This window comes from Ambystoma mexicanum, chromosome 6q (assembly GCF_040938575.1).
Source record: "Ambystoma mexicanum isolate Mex_15411 chromosome 6q, UKY_AmexF1_1, whole genome shotgun sequence".
Classification (NCBI taxonomy): Eukaryota; Metazoa; Chordata; class Amphibia; order Caudata; family Ambystomatidae; genus Ambystoma; species Ambystoma mexicanum.
The window spans coordinates 1540183570-1540202753 of record NC_090937.1 but is presented as its reverse complement, the minus strand read 5'-3'; the positions used below and the strand labels follow the sequence as shown (position 1 = coordinate 1540202753).

Here is a 19184-nt window from a genome sequence, read left to right as displayed (position 1 = left end):
TAGAAACAGTAAGTCGGAATTACCTGATGAAGTAGAATGTAGTGAGCGCAATTTCTAATGCCCCAAAGAAAACCAGTGGTAGTGCGTATCTTGAGTGCAGAAGGCGGCTTCAAAGAATGAATGATGGTGACCAATCGATCAGTATTTAATGGAGATAGCTCAATCTGGAAAGGAATATTTGAAATAGATCGGACATTGGTTTCAAGAATCGTGTAAAACGTAGTAAAAAGTAACAAAAAATGCCAATAAGTGTCAAAAGTTCACGTAATCGTGTATGTACAGATAACTAATTCATACCAAACACGGGGGGAAGGGATCTCTAGGCAGGTACAAGGCAAGGTCTTTATAAAAATGGATCTATCAACCAGATACTAATGACTTCCGCTGTGTAGTATACGAGTTCAGTCGGATGAGGAGGTATTAAGTAGTCACCAATAGTTGTGGGCGACCGTCCGCGTAGCGTGTAATGTCTAGAGCGGAATAATTCAGATAACCAGGATCAATATAGTGGACAAAAATGTAGGTAAAGATGATAGATGAAGAAAGATTATGAAGAAAAAATAATACATTTAAACGTACCGAAAATAGTACAAACAAATGAGATCTAGCGTGTCATGCAGTCATCCGCAAATCCACCAGGAAAACCATGGTTATTTGCGTGCCGTAATTTCTGCAGTCAACGATCGATATCGTAATTTCTGCAGTCACAGGTCGATATTTCAACTTCCAAGCTAAAATAATAAGAGATGGGGTAAAAAAACGAGGTAATAGGAATAGGGCTAGGTGGGAGCCCCTAGAATCCTGATCGTTCAGTACTGACTACGATAGATATTACCTGTAGGATCGAGAAAGCTGTATAACAGGAAACGCGGAAGCATCGGCCACCATTACCATGACTACGTGAATCACCATTTTAAAAGAGGGCAATGTGTTCCACGTGAGCAGTGCGATCCAATGAGAAAGCACGGACTACAAAAACTCAAAGGACAGACCGTGTCTATCCAGTGATAATATGGTGGCCATGATAGACTGTATAGAAAAGGTAAACAAACGGATGTGCATCCTGATAGAACGCCCCTGAAGGACAATAATGCTATATGCTCCAGGGTAATCCCTAAATGTTATAAATTCAAAAACAATCGGATTAAGAAGAAAACAACAAAACTCAAAGAAAAAAAATAGTTATTTTTTTTAAATATATATATAAGTTGGGAAATACTGAAAGTAACGAGTAAATGAAAAAAAGGGATCTGAACTGAACAGATGCGACAGATGTGAAATTAGAGAGAAATAAGAGGGAACCACTACAGAGTCTACACAAAGTCGTATGGATGGTCTATATTAGGGTTTGGCGGTAACTGGTGTTTCAGGGTCCCACGTCACGCAACCTAATGGCAAAGAGATTATGTAAGAGATAGCTGGCTGGCGTAAACGCCTTTTTCCAGTGTGTGGACTGTTTTTTTATTATTACGATAAATAAACATTATTTTACAATATATCTGTGGAACGTGATTTAAGTAGGTACAAGGATTTTTAGATACAGAGATATTAAACAAAGGTATTTTTATCCATATGTTATTTGATTCAAATAGATGAATACATAATTTGTAAAGTATAGTCTAGTCAGCAATGCAGAGAGGTAAACTATTCACAATATTGATAATATTACATGAAGGGAGATACTAAAAAACTCCATGGTTCAGTACTATAGAGTACCCAGGATAAAATCACATAAAAGGTTTAAAGTCATTAAGGTGTTGCAGATTCACAGTCAAATTCAAAAACCTTTTTCAAAAGATAGATATCTTGTAGGAAACAATTGAGTGAATGTTCTTCGTTAAAACCTTTTGGATATGCAGTGTCCAAGTAGTTGATCCAGAACAATTTGCTCCTCAGGAGCATTGAGTAATAATCACCCCCTCTTTGTTTTTGTTTTTTACAACCTCAACATGCATTCATGTTATGGATTCTTCCTCCGCTGTAGACACATTCGGGGGCTATGCATCACAAGGACCAGGCTCCCTCCCAAACCACCCATACCATATCAGGCTTCCCTACTTCATGTTACTATACCCCTGAGCAATTTAACAGAATTTTAAAGAGGATGTCTTGACTTCATGGACACGCATCCAGAAGAACTATCGTCCCTTGGGGACCTGTCTCTTTGTTTTTGCTTTGTCACCCCGAGTGGGACGGGTATGCCCAGACGTGGGTCCCATGCCTGCTGGGCCTAGAGACTCAAGCTACTCCTCACTGATGTGCCCCAACAAGGGTGAAACATGTTTGGGGATGCTTGTGGTCTCGTGCAGAAGGGATGTGACCTAGCAGTTCGGGCTGGACTTCCCCTTTTGGGGTGGGGCCAAGCCTTATTTGCATATGGTCTTTCCCTTTCTGTAATGGCTTGGCAGGCGAAGAACGATGGTCTGGAGGGTTGCCCCGAGCAATGCCAGTGGTTAAGATTCAGTCTAAACCTTCCAGCCATCACCTTTGTTTTTGCTGAGCCAGGGGATTCAAGACATCAACCCCCTGCCAAAAAAGCTTGTCTTGACGCACAGCCTAGCACTTCAGCCCTAGGACCCCCAGCCCCCACCTACCAGGACCCCTCTCAGGACATGTATGATTTGGATCTCTCAGGGTCACAAGACCCCGGTTCTCAAGGGGACCTATACAGTCAGGATGACATCCGTCATCCAGTCACCAGACCACCAAGACCAGCAAGTAGCAGTCTCCTGTAGACAACCAACTACAATACAATGAACTGCTGCTGAAGGGTGTCCATACTAAAGTATTGGGCAGCCAAGAGGCTCAAGTAGACGAGGACTTTGTGGAGTACATTCTGGGAGACCGGAAGTCCGCCACTCGGTTTATACCACTGTTACAGTCCGTACAAAGATGTATACAGCCCTCCCTACTTGCACCCAACCTCACAAGGGCGGTTAACCCCAGAATTGAGAAACTATTCAGGCCAGCGCCCACAGACGCTCTGTATATTAGGGGGTCAGCTAAAACCTGACTCACTAGTCACCACTACCAGAAAGAGGGCTGGCACTCCTCTGGCGTCGACTGAAGCCCTGCCAGACAAAGAAAGCAAGAAAATCTACACTTTCAGAAGGAAAGTTGCCTTCTCAGCGGCATATCGAGCTAGAATCACAAACACTACACTCCTGGTTAGTCATGGCTGCCACAAGTGGGATGACTTGGAACACCAGATAGAAGTGGTCCCAGAACCCTTAATATCAAAATTAAGCACTATCGCAGGGGGCAACCAGTTATCAAACTGCTTCCTCAAAAGTAATCTCCATGCAGCACAGTGTGCAGGCTGCATCATCGCAGAAGGCCTGCTCCTCAATCGCCATTCCTGGCTCAGTCTGGTTTTAAGCTAGAGACTCAGGCTTCCCTCCTTAACATGCTCGGGGAGGCTAATGTACTTTTCGGCAAGGCTTTTGAAGACTCCCTCAAGAGCACACAAGAGGAGAATGACACTCCTAAATACCTTGGTCAGGTAACAAGCCCTACGTACAACAGGGCTCCTCACACTCTAGAAGGTTTTGGGTGTTCTCACTGCTGTTCCGGATACACTCAGGGTGGACAGTCTTCAACCTGGAGCCCATCGCAAGGACAGTCTTCCGCTTCTAGCTTTCAAAGAGGAACTAAAAGTTCTAGAGCAAGAGGCAGAACCTCACCTGGGAGAGGTTCCACCCCTCCCAAAAAATGACGCACAGCTGCAGGTCCCCTCACATGCCACTCCAGTAGGAGGTCCAATTTCACACTTCAACCACACATGGGAGGGGATAACGTCAGACAAGTTGGTGTTGGCCACCGTCGTGGGTGGGTTTTGCACCGAACTGTTAGAAAAGGCACCAAACTGCCAGTCAAATATTGTTAAAAGAAGTAAAAACACTACTGGAAAAAGACGCCATAGAGCTCGTCCCAGCAAATCAGGTAAACAAGGGTATTTATTCAATGTTCTTCCTTGTGCTAAAGAAAGACATTTCCATGCGCCCAGTACTAGATCTGCGCCCTCCAAATAAATGTCAAGCCCCAAAAGTTTTGCATGACCACACTTCAAGAGGTAATCCCACTCTTAAAACGCAGGACTGCATGGCAACATTAGATATGAAAGATGCATACTTTCATATTTCAATGCTCCCTACGCACAGGAAATATCTCTGGTTCAAGATAGTGGGAGTTCATTACCAGTTCAAGGTACTCCCCTTTGCCATTGCCTCAGCGCCAAGAGAACTCACAAAGGTGATCGCGGTAGTGGCTGAAAACCTGCGCAGAGTCAATCCCTGTATACCCTTATCTGGAATGGCTAATCACTGGGAAATCTCAAATTTGCAAACAAAATACACAAGACAATAGACCTGCTTTTCAATGTGGGCTTCTCCATCAACGAAAAGCAGTCCAGTGTAGCCCCCAGGCAAATAAAATAATTTCTGGAAGAAATTCTAAAGACAGGAGGATCTGGCTTTTCTGTCAAATGAGAGAGTACAAACCATGCTGTTGCAAGACCGTTTGCCAGATAACTGGACACAAAGCCATGCACTTGCTCTGGATGATGGCATCATGCATTCACTTGGTTCCATACACGCGCCTGCACCCAATGCAGTGCAGAGTACAGTGGTCTCCGGCAAGCGGTCAGTGGGAGGATCTAGTTTTTGTTTCGCTAACCCTAGTACAGAGCTATTGGTCCAGGGAAAACCTGCTCAAAGGAAAACCCTTTTGCGTTCCACCAGCAGAAGCGATCCCAACTATAGACATCTCACTCGCCGGGTGGGGGGGTTCACTTCCTTCACCACACATCTCACGGCCAGTGGACACGTGCTACAGCCCAAAGACACCAACTTCATGGAACATTTGGCAGTCCTCAAAGCTCTTCACAACATCTTAGAGGTCAAACAGTGCAAGTCCTTACACACCACATCACTGCCAGGTTCTACATAAACAAGCAGGGAGACGCACACGCTCAAAGTCTGTCCAAGCTATCCCAAAAAATATGGAAGTGAGCACTCAAGCGGAACATGTTCCTAACCCCTCAACATGTTCCAGGGGAACTCAATTCTCTGACAGATACCCTCTACCAGAAGAACACGAGTGGCAACTCGACAAAGATATCTTCGACTGAATATTCAAAGGGATTGTGTCCTCCCACGTATTCCTCATCTTATGATATTCGTATCCCAGCTCTGCTGTTTCGGAAAAACTTTTCACCAGAGGGCGTTGTGCTGGAGACCGCGGAACCGTAGTCCCTCGGGAGCCGCTGTCAAGCGTCGATATCCACTGTATAAAGGGCTCGAGCAGCGCCCGTTACCTCAGTTCCGTTTTTCTGACGCAACTGCTTCGTGTTACGAACGGCACATCAGATTTTTCCTCGACTATGTCCTCGTCATCTACTCCCACCACACCCAAGACAGGGTTAAAAAAATTTCAGAAGTGTGGTAGGAAAATGTCAATAACCGACCCCCATCGGAATTGCCTCTGGTGCCTCAGCCCAGACCATCTGGTTGACTAGTGGGGTACCTGCCAGACCATGTCCAATAAGGCCCTTAGGGAACGTAGAGGTAAGCTGGCAGTGGGGGAGGAAACCTAGAAGTCTTCCCAAATTCAAAAAGATTGAATCTAGTCGAACATCTCGACATGAGTCAAGGAGGTCAAGATCAAAGAGTCACTCCGGGAAATCCTCCTCGTCTTCGACTAAAAAGTCAAAGCGATGTCACAGGTCTTCTTCCTCCTTCTCCTCTTCTGAGAGGAGAGTAACTTATCCATCAAAGCACTAGTCCCCAGAAAAATGGGAGGCTTTTAGGGCTTCGATGCTTTAAATATTCGAGAAAGCGGCCCAGACCCCCTCGAAGTTACCGCGTGGTGATCATGCCTCCACCCACTCTAAAAGTGACAGAGGGAAATCAAAATCTAAACACGTGAGAGCCGAAAAAGAGTAGTGTCATAAAGGGAAAGAGCCCCGATGCCTCGTACTAAGTCAAAACCTCTGGTGCATAAATCTGTGGTAGCGGAAATGACATCAGCATCGAAATTGGACTCGACGCAGTCGACGACTACTGCGTCGAAGCCGCTGATGAAAATGGCGTTGACGCCTTTAACTGTATCGAAGCCTTCTTCGACAGTATTGAAGCTGCCTTCGAAAACGTCAAAGCCAGCGGCTCCTTTATCAACGCTGTTATTGAGGCATTCATTAATCCTGATCACCAAGTCGACGCCATTACCCATGCCTAAGTCGATACCACCCTCTTTACCTGAAAAAGCTTTCCATCCTCAACCCAGACAGGAATTTTTCAGATCCATGTCATCCATTTTTGAAGAACACTCCTCTGAAGAGGATGTCAATTCAGCTGGAGTTAGGTTTGGAACCAGGGAGGTCCCCGAAGAGCTAGGGGACCCGAATTCCAAAATAACAGATCTTTGATGTGTCTCCAAAATGCCAGTGGCCTAGACACTTCACCTGAAGTGGATTTTGAAAGACCAAACCCCACAGATCATGCTGTTCCTAGTTATAGGAATCCTATGGGGAGGGTCATTGAGTTTTGTGGGTTCGAAGGCAGCTTCCCCAGATCTAGGTACTTTCCTAGAACCAATAGAATTGCATGCCAACTTTAAACATCACTGATGACGAGTTTTCAGTATAAATGTTATGTTTTTTTAGGTTTGTTGGAGTTGTGAAGCGAGAGAGATCACACGTCCGCTGGTGTTCATATGACTCCCCGTTTTTTGTACTTGTCATTAGACGGACCCCCTTTGCCAAACAGTTGAGTTGTTATTATTGATTTGATGCTTGAGTATAAATCTGCATCTCCATCCATCTCACGGGTGCTGCTATTCCATCTTAAAGTGCTATTGGGCAAACCGCAGCTCTATGGGCCAGTTGGGGGTCCTGGTGCACAACTGTGCTTTATAAAGATAACTTAAAGTACACATACCATAGTGTCGCTCAAATAGATAAATCCTTATAGAAATATGCTAGGTATAAAATGTACAATTGGGGTATTTTTCCCCTTCCCCCCTTCTTGACTCGGAGACTACAAATACCAGAATGCAATTTGCAAAAGGCAATAAAATACTCTGAGAGCACTGGGAACAAAAAAGATCTTTAAACCAGATCAACAGGTTCTTCTAGTTTGCCTCGTACGTGCAAGCTGGTTTTGCAATTCTCCATGTATTATCAGCACTACTTGCCCAGATATAGCTCCTCATTTCATGTTGGTCTCATTGCAGCTTTACTTTTAGATTGCAATACCTTCAAGGACTGACGGTAGCACGGTTGAAAAAAGAAATAAATAATGCAGATGCTGTGTGTTTTTGTAGTGTTTTCTTTTTTACTAGATATTTAATACTAAGAAAACGAACGGCATCCAGGACTGTGATCTATCTTACATCTGTGCAGTAACTGGGACCGAGCCTGCTTAGCTTCAATGAGATGAATGCGCCAGCCCGCTCTGGCCATGGTGCTCTAAGTGGTCTTGTAACTTGTGCTCATTTATTAGGCAACATGGCCCGAGCGGGCCGTCAACTTCCTCGCTTTGCAGCGAATCAGGCTCGGTACTGGTTACTGCATGGGTTGCCGTCCCGGATTCTTATTTTAGAATGGACTACAGATAGCCGTGGGTATGTGTAGTTATAAATCCGCCAATTTCGGAAAAGCGACCCAAAATAAGATATGCTTTTGCGCCCTCCCAGACCTCAACAAGTGCCCCCTTCCTTTGTGCCTGCACCCTCAGTCCCCTGATGGCTGCTTCACCTCCCGTCTTCCCCCACAACAATCTGTTTCTGTGACCCAGTTTGCTTTGAGATGTCTATTTATGTCTAGGGTATGGGAAAAATGTTTGAGCCTCATGTTGCAAACTTGTTGCCTAGGCCCCCTACAGCTCCCAAATTTCACATGGTATCCTCTTGCCCGTCCCCGCCTCCCCAAACCTCTAGCCTGGTGGCATTTGCATGTTTATGATCTGCAAAAGCCTTTTTTCCTCTTTTCCGTTTCCGACACCCTCAGCTATAACCACATCTATCTGTTGCATTGAGGGAAAAAAAAGATGCCTGCTGTTTAATTTATAAACATCCGGTTTCTTCTCAGTTTACACTAGATATAGCAATTTATTTTGGAGAAGGGGGCACCCACTTCTGGCAAATATAAAGTACTGGACGGAATAACCACAAAAGGATTGCGAGTCCACACTTCATGCCCAAGTTGTTTCAGACCTGGTTCAATTCCATCCAGCGTTTTTGGCTGTGCAGTCGGGCACAAATTTACCATTTTTGTCTATGGGAAAATGAATGGGGACCATGACGAAACTGCATTTTTTTTGGGTTTTTTTTTTTGTTTTTTTTAAAAAATCTTGCCAAAACGTTCCAGTCTGGGGGGGCAGGTAACACTTTTTATTTTTTTTAATTTTTTTTTTGGCCAAATTGTCAAATGTTAGAAATTAATTTTAGATTTCATATGTAACTGTTTTACCTTAACTATAGGGCAGTGACTGCTGGTAAGAATTTATTTTTTTCTGCAGATTAGACTCAACTTTGCCCGTGTGACCACCCACATCGGCAGGAGTGATATATATGCTTCACTTGTTTTTGAAGGCTTGTGATTCCAAATGAATAATACGTTATTTTTGTTAAATCAACTGGAGTTTACTTGATACATTCTGTTTAATATCTTTTATAGCATTGAAAAATGTTTGCTATCGATTTATTAACTTAGTCACTAGTGGTTTATAATAATATTCAGTCATGATTTGTGGTTAACCTATCTGTAGTTTTTAATAAAAATGATTTAACAAGATTGCTGACAGTCCTCATTAAGGTAATCTTTGTCTATCGGGGCTAACGTACGAATTTAGGTTTTGAACCTGAACCATCTTCCTGGCACAATAATTGTAAGAGCACACGCGTAGTCTTTATGGAAGCTGCAGAAAGAGCGAGATTTTATGGTGCTGTTTACATGGTGTAGAGTTGAGGCAGTTTTGAAGTGTTTTACAGGAGGACAGTGAATTATGTTGGAGCGGATGCAGAGCTGTGGGCGCATTTCTACATATTCGGTGAAACAACTTTTGATGTTTTGGGTTCTTGTAATTGAGCTTGCTGCTTTCAGTGCTTCAGTTCACTACAGACCCTCGGACTCTTATGTATGCCATACAGGGTGGATGTGTTTTTACATTGAGCAGGGTCTATAGCTATCTCTTATCTAAACGTCTCTTTGCTACACGCCTACTAATAGCAAGATTTTGGAGGTCAGGTAAGGGCACTAATATTCATGATTGCTACATTAAAAGGTGGGTCATTATCATTATGAAACAGTAACGAATGAGAATTTCATGCTTTTTTACTATCTGTGTGCCATTTCCTAACCCTGTAAAGGCACATTATTGTCCCCTACGTGACAAAAAGCATGCAGATTATTAGGCTATTGGATGTTTCCCCTATTGGTATCATTGAGCTTTTCGGCAACTTGTAGTTATACCTAGTCCTCTTGCTCGAATACTGAGGGTACCTACCCTCTATTTGTTTGCAGTGTTCTATGATGTCATTTTTAATCTGCAGTTTTAAATGACTGTCATTTACTAGGCTGATCTAAACTGTAGGGACGGCAGGGATTTTTGGGGAGGGGTTTGTTTGCATGTTGATATTGCATTGAGGGGAACTTTTTTCCTTCTAATGTTCAATTGCATTCAAATTTAAATAAAAAACATGTGAAAAAAAGGTTCTTCAGATCCAGAATAAATGTAATTTACACGTTTGTGGCTCTTGACTATTATCCTGTTCTTGTTCAAAAAAGGTAACAATTGCTGGTAGTTCTGAAAAATGGTTCCATCAAGGATTTTGCATGAAATAAATTGAAATATTTTATTTGCACTGAGTCCTCACATTTGAAAATGTGATACTATGTCATCAACCGAGCATGTGTCATCCATTGTTATACTTGAATGACATAGTTTTAGAAATAAGGAGAGGGTGGAATTGTAAATTGGGTAAACTGTGATTGAGTAATTTAGGTCTGCAATGGGAAGATTAGGTCTAGAATGTTATTTTAAAGTGTACTTCTTTAATTACAGGTTACCTTAAGTGTGATACAGATGATGGTTGCGAGGCAAAAGAAGAAGGTGGAGGTGGAGGAGACGAACTATTTGATACTGTGCAGTCCTCAATTGTTTCTGGTGAAAGCATCCGTTTTTTCGTGAATGTTAATTTGGAAGTCCCTCAGAGTATCGCAGGTATGTTATTATTTGGAAAACTCCTATTTACTGTTTACAGCAATTTATTCATCATTTTCCTAAAATATGCAAGTATGCATTAATGAAGCCTTTTCATAGAGCAAGGGAGTGGGTCATTATTGTGGGATAATAACCTGCCCGCACGGCATTCCTAGGCCAGGTAGAGGGCTCCAATTGTGGGAAGAATCGCTAAGCCCTAAACAAGAGCAATCTGATACAGGGTCTAGAAGGCTATTAGGAGGTGGAGTTCAGTATATAAAGACTATATATTCACACACGTAACTTGTAATGTTAATTTAATGAACATGTAACTATATTTAAATGTGTTTCATTGCAGTTTAATTTTGGGAATTGAATTGCCTTTTGACAGCTGCAAACAATGGTTTCTGTGCTGCTTTTTGGGCTGCACCTAAAGTCTGAATATTTATAATGCGGTCTACAACAGTGATTAAACATTCCATTCTCCAGCATGGGGTCTGGCATGGATTCACATGCTCATGAATATTCCCCGTCATCAGGCTTGGAATCCTCGGTATAGAAAAAAATCAGTATCAGTTTCGTTTCTGATCTCTTTCTTAGTAGTAACCAATCACTGGTCTCTGGGTCATACTGTCCCCAGCCAATGAATGCCCTCTCCCTAAGCTCCTCCTCTGGCAGCCATCCTCAGATTTTTACCGCACGTTCAAGTGCTGGGAGTCCTCGTGCTTTAGCTCTTGAGCTTTTACTGCGTGTTGCGTTTTTTCAAAGAGTTTAATCTCATTTTTTCGTTCAATCGAGCCTCAAGCTCCACCGCTTTTACTTCCGATCAACGGGGACCCGTTTCAGAATTTTCCTACGCCTCTCAAGGGTGAAGTTTTCATTGAAGTTTCTCTTCTTGGAGGATTCCAGAAGATCTGAGGCCTACCTCGTGGACATGGCCCAGGACAAGGGAAGTTCGACACCCGGATCCATGGACGACACCCGGATCCATGTTTTCAAGGAGGATGAGCATTCAATATGTCTCTACTGCCTTCATGAGGACAAAAGACACGTGGAAAAGGACTGTGCGTTTTGCAAGAACCTGTCGGAACGGACCATGAGGGACTGCCGGTTCCGACTCGCAAGCTGGCTGGAGAAGGGCCCAGCAGGTGAGACGAAGTCCGAGCGGTCTTCTAAGTCCTGTGAGGGCGCCCCGGTGACGGGGACCCAACAATAGGCAAAGCACCGCGAGTTCACGGGCACCGGGAGCACCGAAGGGTCGGGCTCTTTGGCTGCCAGGCAGGGCGTGCTTTCACCGACGCCATCAACCGCGAGCCAACGCTCTGGCTCGGGGAAGAGGAAATCCTAGAACCCGGGTAAGCTTCTGGAGAGGTCCCGGCCGATCTCGATGGAACCAGCTGAGGGAGAGCGAGGCACTGCCCCTCCCCCCAAGGTGAAGGCCTCAACCGCACCCAAGGTGGTGAAGGCCTTGATTCACCCGGCTAAGGCCTCTATCGAGGGAGTCGTGCTGACCCTGGCGAAGCCTGTGGAGACTACCACAGTGGAGGCGACCTTGGGGCCCAGAGTTTCCCTGCCTCCTTAGAGGGAATCCTCTTTTCAACCCATCGACAAGACCCCTGTCAAGGCCCAGTTGGAAAAACAAGTGGGGGGGGGGGACCGATGGCCATTACGGACACGGATACAGCCTCTGAGGAAGAACTGGTTGAAGTTGTGAAAGATCTCAACAAGAGGTTCGAGAAGGTACGATCCCAGGGGAGAGATCCTCAGGAAGTGATCGAGGAGAGCGACGGTGGTGACGAGGCTCCAGTTGAGGAGCAGCCATCTCGTCCGACGCAGCCTATGCCCGAGCCGCAGGACAGCTCGGTGGCCATTTTGATGGCAATCCAAACCTTATGCATGGAGATAAGGACCAGGTTGCCGCTAACCCTGACGGGCGAGCCAACGGAACAGGGCCTGTTGGGAAGCCCTCCAAACAAGTAGAGGCAAATTCATCCTCTTCCCCCCCCTTCCAGCCCTCGGGCCCGTAGAGCCGTTCTCCCTCTCCGGAGCCCAGAGACGAGACGGCGACGGATTCAAAGACTGGGACGGATGACGACGGCGGGGACGACGGGATGGACCTTCCATCACCACCCCCTCGGGCCTCTCCACCCGACGAAATTGGCTCCTTCCACGCCATGGTTGCCAGGGCATCCAAGCTCTTCCAGCTCTGCCACGAGGAACAGAAGGAGGGGTTCCTCTACCAATGGCGGGAGGCCAAGAGAAAGACGGCCCTCGCGGTACCGTTGCTCGACGATATCTGGGACGAGGGGCTTGCGGTCCTGAAGAACCCATCCACGGCGCCTGCCAAGAGGGATCGGTAAGAGTAGTAGTACTGGGTCCCCGATTCTGTCCCCCCTATGCCTCGGGGACCAGCCGACCCCGGATTCGGTCGTCTCTGCGGTGGTCAAGAAGAAAGTGGCGGGGTGCGACGGCCTCGACTTCCATCTCCCCACCGGACGGCGAGGCAAAGAAGCTGGATGCCATGGGGCGACGACTCAACTCGTCGGCGGCGATGCCAATCAAGGCGGCCAACGCCCTAGCGATCGTGGCCCACTACGACCGGGAGCTGTGGTACAAGATTGCTCCCCTGTTGGACTTCCAACCAGACAAGAGGGCTGAGGCCATGGAGAATCTGCAGGAAGGAGAAGTGGCGTTGGATCACGCCATAACGGTGGCCACGGACATCGCCGACACTGGTTTCCACCAGTTGGGCAACAGTGTTTGCCTTCAACAGGGATGGCTCAAGGCAACGGATAACCGCCAGGACAGACTAGAGTCTTGGACATGCCCTTCGACGGGAACAACCTGTTAGGGAAATCGGTAGATGAATTTCTGCAGGCCATTAAAGCCGAGACGGAGACGGCATGGGCCTTGGGAGTCTTGCAGCAACGACGACCGCCCTTTCGGAACTCCGGAGGCAAGCAAGGTGCCTCCAAAGGATTCGGCGGTGGTGCCTCGACGTACCGCCAGGCAGCCCGCTCCTCGTCTCAAGAAGCCTACAGATGGCGCGGCAAGTCAGGAGGATCCCGTCGCCAGGGAGGCCAAGGTGGCAAGGCCACCTCGAAACAGGACTGAACCGGCTGTAGTGTCGGGCCCCCACCGAAGCACGCCGGTGGGAGGCCAGCTGGTGAGCTTTGTCAGTGTGTGGGAGTCCATCTCCACCGACCGTTGGGTGCTGGATGCCCTGGCCCACGGGCAACTCTCGAATTTCTAAAGTGGTGCCCCCACATTCCTCCCGTGGCCAGGAAGGAAAATCACGTCCCTCAACTGCTACTAGAAGTAAAGGCGATGCTCAAGAAAGGTGCCATCGAGCTCGTCCCGAAGAGGCTCCGGGGCTCCGGAGTATACTCAAGATACTTCCTCGTCAGAAAGAAGACAGGCGGTTGGCGCCCCATCCTGGACCTGCGTCGGCTAAACAGATGCATCAAGGCCCAGAAGTTCCGGATGGTCACCCTCCAGCACGTGCTGGAACAGCTGGAGGCAGGTGACTTCCTATCGTTGCTGGACCTGGAGGACGCTTACTTCTACATCCCCATTCGAAAAGGACACCGAAAGTTCCTCAGATTCGTAGTCTAAGGACGGCACTACCAATTCAAGGCCCTGCCCTTCGGATTGAATTCGGCGCCCAGGGTTTTTACCAAGTGCCTAGCACCAGTGGCAGCGCCTGCAGGGGATCCATGTTTACCCTTAGCTGGATGACTGGCTCATCCGGGCAAGAAAAGGGAGCTCGCCATCGAGCACACGGCAAGGACCGTCCAACTGCTCCAGGATCTGGGATTCTCCATCAACTTCCCAAAATCCCACTTAGTTCCGTCGCAGGTTGCGCTGTTTCTGGGAGCCAAGCTCGATACGGTGGCGCGACTGGCTTCTCCGTGGGAAGAAAGGACGAAAGCCATCCTGGGCAAGGTGCAGCGGCTGCTGACCACGGACGTGGCCAGAGTGAGATCCATCAAGTCCCTCCTCGGCATGATGTCCTCTTGCATCTTCCTCATGCGCCTTTGCAGGCTACGGATGCGTCCTCTACAGGAGTTTCTCGACGCCCATTGGATACAATCAGCGGGCAGCTTCGAAGACAGGATCCCTCTCAACGAGATCTTCCGCCAGGCTATCAGGTGGTGGGGCGCCCGCGCGCATCTCGCAGCGGCAGGCACGGACTTTCAGACCCCAGCTCATCAGGAAACTGTGACGACGGATGACTCCCTGAAAGGAGGGGGAGCGCACACCGGAAATATACACGCGAGAGGCCTTTTGCTCCCCGAGGAGAGGTCACTCCACATCAACATCCTGGAGCTCCGAGCAGTGTTCTGGGCTCAAGTCTTTTCTCCCTTCCCTCAAGGGCAACGTGGTGAGGATCTTCACCGACAACACCACCACCACGATGTTCTACATACGGAAGCAGGGAGGAACCAGGTCCCCGGCCCTATCCAAGGAGGCCCAGGAGCTGTGGCATTGGGCAGTAGCCCAGGGGATGTTTCTAGTGCCTTTCCACCTGGCAGGGATAAAGAACACCATCGCCGACTCGATGAACAGGGAGCTGCGCTCATGCCACGAGTGGGAATTGCATCAAGACCAAGTGGATCGGCTTTTCCGACGATGGGGCAAACCCAGGATCGACATGTTCGCGACGGCGACAAACTCAAAATGCCAGAGGTTTGCCAGCAGGTTTCTCCAGCCGAGGAGCATGGGCAATGCTTTCTCCTTCCCCTGGGACGGCCTGTTCCTGTATGCGTTCCCTCCGTTGCCGCTGCTGCGACTCGTCAACCAACTCAAGAGGTCCCGGTGCAGGATGATACTCGTTGCACTGGCGTGGCCGAGACAGATCTGGTTCTCGGACCTTCTGGACTTGTCAGCGTCCCCCCATTCAAGCTACCGACGGACGCAGATCTTCTCTCCGGAGAAGGAGGCGCCGTCCTCCATCATGACCAGAGGTCGCTAAACTTGCAGGCCTGGCCTAGCTCCTGGAGCACTAGAGTGCGGAGGGTATGATATCCTGGCGGATTGCAAGGAGGTACTTGCAAAGGCCAGGGCGTCCTCAACTCTCAAGGGCTATGGCCACAAATGGAAGAGGTTCTCTGTCTGGTGCCGTGCACAGAAGATTAACCCTCTGCGGATTACAGCCCCTCAAGTGCTGCCGTACTTGCTGTCGCTGGCCAAGGCGGGGCTGGCTCATGCCTCCATCAAAATACATCTGGCGTCGATCTCCCGCTACACCAGAACTACGGGATGATAATCTCTGTGGTCTCATAGCCTGGTGAAGGAATTTATGAAGGGACTGTTTCGTTCATTCCCGCCGGTGAAGTCTCCGGCCCCGGCGTGGGAGCTCAACGTGATGCTGACCAGGCTCATGGGGGCGCCATTCGAGCCTCTGCACTCGGCACCGTTGAAGTTCCTGTTGTGGAAAACAGCATTTCTGGTGGCCATCACCTCCGCACGACGAGTGGGAGAGATCCAGGCCCTTTCCTGTAAACCTCTATACCTGACTTTTCACGATACGAGGGTGGTGCTGAGGACGCACCCCTCCTTCATGCCCAAGGTGCCGTCAGACTTCCACCTCAAAGAGCCCTTGGTGTTGCCTGTTTTCTTCCTGTCGCCTTCGTCGCCGGCTGAGAGGACTTTGCACTTGCTTGATGTGGCTTGAGCGCTGAAGTTCTACGTGGACCGCACGAAGAGTTTTCGGAAGACGTCACAGCCGTTTGTGAACTTTGGACCTGTGAACCAAGGGAAGGCTCTCTCGAAGACTTCCATTTCCAGATGGCTCTCCGGCTGCATCATGCACTGTCACCGGTTGGCAAACCGACTGTTGCCTGGCCGTCCGAGAGCCCATTCGACCAGAGCGATCGCTGCTACCACAGTTTTCCTATCTGGGGTGCCCCCGCTGGTCATCTGCAGGGCTGCTACGTGGAGGTCGACGCACACCTTCACGAAATTCTACTGCGTCGATCGGGATTCCAGGGAGGAGTCCAGGGTCGGCCAAGCAGTGCTGCGCAACCTGTTCGCCTGAGGTGAGCCTGGTGAGGAGGTAAGATGCTTAATGTTGAGTTTGATGTAATGCTTACTGTTGAGCCTTTGCCACCTCCCGTGGTTGTGCATGTGTGTACTGCTACGTATTCTTTATTCATGAGCATGTGAATCCATGCCAGACCCCATGCTGGAGAAGGAACAAGTTACTTACCTGTAACTGTTGTTCTCCAGCATGGGTCTGGCATGGATTCACATGCGAACCCTTCCGCCTACCCCTCTGCGGCTCTTCACTTGGTCATACTGCCACTTCACGTGCTTCCAAATCTGAAGATGGCTGCCAGAGGCGGTGCTTAGGTAGAGGGCAGTCATTGGCTGTGGTCAGTATGACGCAGAGACCAGTGATTGGTTATTACTACGAAAGACAGATCAGAAACGAAACTGATACTGGTTTTTTCTTTACAGAGGATTCCCAGCCTGACGACAGGGAATATTCATGAGCATGTGAATCCATGCCAGACCCATGCTGGAGAACAACAGTTACAGGTAAGTAACTTGTTCCTTACTTGATCCTGCTGTTGCCCGATTTAATGCTATTACTATAGCTCATAGTACCTTAACTGCCTAAACTAAAACAGTACTCACTGCATATATTTCTGTTACCCCTATGTATGTCCAATTGTGCAGGCCTAACCAGGAGCAACTTGAACCAGCCAAATTGTCTGCCGTGTTCTTTATTAGCATGTTGAACGTGTATTAATTCTATTGAGCTTGCCCACCCACTGCTAGCGTTCTTGACTTTCTAATCAGTACTCACTGCTTAGACTTTTGTTATGCCTATGTATGCCCAATTGTGCCTGCCTAGCCATGATCAATCGACCTAGCCAAACCATGCCTGCCTAGCACTCAGTTAGCAATTTGAACATGTATTAACTCTATTGAGCTTGCCCACCCATTGCTAGCATTCCTGATTTTGAACTAGCCTGAGTATGCCTGCTTAGCCTTTTTGTTAGCATCTTGGAACTTGTACTAACCCAATTGAGCTTGCCCACCTACTGCTAGCATTCTTGATATTAAACCAGCCTAACTGTGCCTACCTAGCCCTCTTCTAGCACTTTTGAACTGACCCCCATATGAAACTGATCACCCCTGACCAGCCCACTATGTTAAACTGCACTTGCTTAGTCCCCTACTAGCACTTGCGATCTCCTAGCCCATTCAAATATGCCCAAATGTACTTGACTAATCCATTGCTCGTATCTCAAATCAGCCTATCACGCCATATTACCCACTGTTAGTACCTCGTACAAGCCGTTAGGCCTACCTACAAGCTCCCATTATATTAGCAGCAATCCATACAAGCAGCCTCTTCAGGCACCGTGAATTACTGCTCACCCAAACTATTCCGCCCCATATGTATGTTACAGGCATTTACACAGTCCTAGTAAGGGTCATCCTAGACATGATTTCTACAGCTTGCATCTCAAGCCCTTACTGCACACCCGCCCACTACTCAACCCTGATAGATGAGGTATCCATGAGAGTTGGTATCTAAGATAACTACTGGCGCCAGGTATGGACACTATCCCCTGACGCACATTCCCAGCTCCCACCCAAAACGGACGGTCCTTGTAGTCCTGCCACTAGAAACCAGAGAGACAGCTCTAGACTCCCCAAACTGTTTGACCCCCCCGCCAGATCAACTACTAGCACCAATGCCAGAAACATCCCCCAGCCATCTAAACCCACTCCTCTCACTCATCCATTACCCAAACTCTGCCAGAAGAAAAAAATCCTCTAACTCCAACAATTCCTCCAAGAGTGAAGCAAACATCCAGACCCACCCAATATCACTAGCAGGGAATAATCCTCCTCACCTCAAAGGATCCCTAATAAATGCCTGTTCTATAGTGGCACACGCTACCGAAATAGCTGATCTCCTAGAGTTAGAAAAGTTTGACTTCCTAGCCATTACCGAAACATGGCTCCACGCCGCAGCTGGACCTGTCCTTATGCTGGCAGTCCCTGAGGATTATACAATTCTTAGATCAGACAGAACAGAGGCATGCTGTGGTGGCATTGCTATAATTGCCAAAAGCAACCTTGACATGAGTCGCCTCTTCACCCGAAATTAACTCGTGTGAATCCCTAATCGTCAAACTACCACTCTCCGGCTCCCAAACTCTCACCATCAACCTACTATACAGACCTCCCGGCCCCATTGGATACTTCGAGGAGGATCTGTCTACCATCCTCTGACGACTTAAAAACCTCTTCACAAAGTCTGCTGCTAGGTGACCTCAACCTAGGTTTCAAAGACCCTAAAGATCAGGAAGCTACACTAATCACAGTCACCCTAATTGAACTAGGCTTCAACCAGAAAGTAATTCACCCCACTCATATCAAAGGCAGAATCCTTGATTGGGTGGCCGATTACAACTGTAATGCCACCATCACATCCATCACACCTCAATCATGGACAGACCATCACCTCCTTGCAGTCTCATCCGGAGCCACTATACCAACCATTAATAACAACTCACTGGCCCCCCTATACCAACTAGGAACAAAATAAAATCACAGCCGAGAAACTTGTACCTCTAATCTTGCCAACTCTAAACTCCTTCCCAGAAACTTCCGATCCTTCCTTTCTAATCAACAATTACAATAAAATAATGTCCGAAACCCTAGATTCCATTGCCCCGCTCAAACTCAGGAGCAAACCTAAAATGCATCTAAACACCTGGTTCTCCCCCTACCTCAAATCTGTGAAAAAAAAAAGAAAAAGTGAAGTCATATGGAGACACCTACCCACGGACGACAACAAATCCAACCTTAATATCATATCTGCCCACTACAAGAAGGAGATACTCCTAGCTAAACAAGAATCCTACAAAACAAGAATTCTGCAAGCTAATTCAAGTATAAAAGAACTGTTCCTAATCCTCAAAGAAATCGAAACACTGATACCAATACCAGACAAGTGTG

At 47.6% G+C, this 19184-nt stretch overlaps 1 protein-coding gene across 4 annotated transcripts in view; it reads left to right on the top strand.

Annotated features, from left to right (window-relative positions):
* The window catches only part of SLC4A11 (solute carrier family 4 member 11), a 1288767-nt gene that overhangs the window by 202981 nt on the left and 1066602 nt on the right, over positions 1-19184 (top strand). For all 4 annotated transcript variants that reach the window (XM_069632247.1, XM_069632248.1, XM_069632246.1 and 1 more), the window contains exon 3: positions 10062-10220. In XM_069632247.1, coding sequence (XP_069488348.1) covers positions 10062-10220 — 159 coding nt within the window. The remainder of the gene's footprint in view (positions 1-10061; positions 10221-19184) is intronic.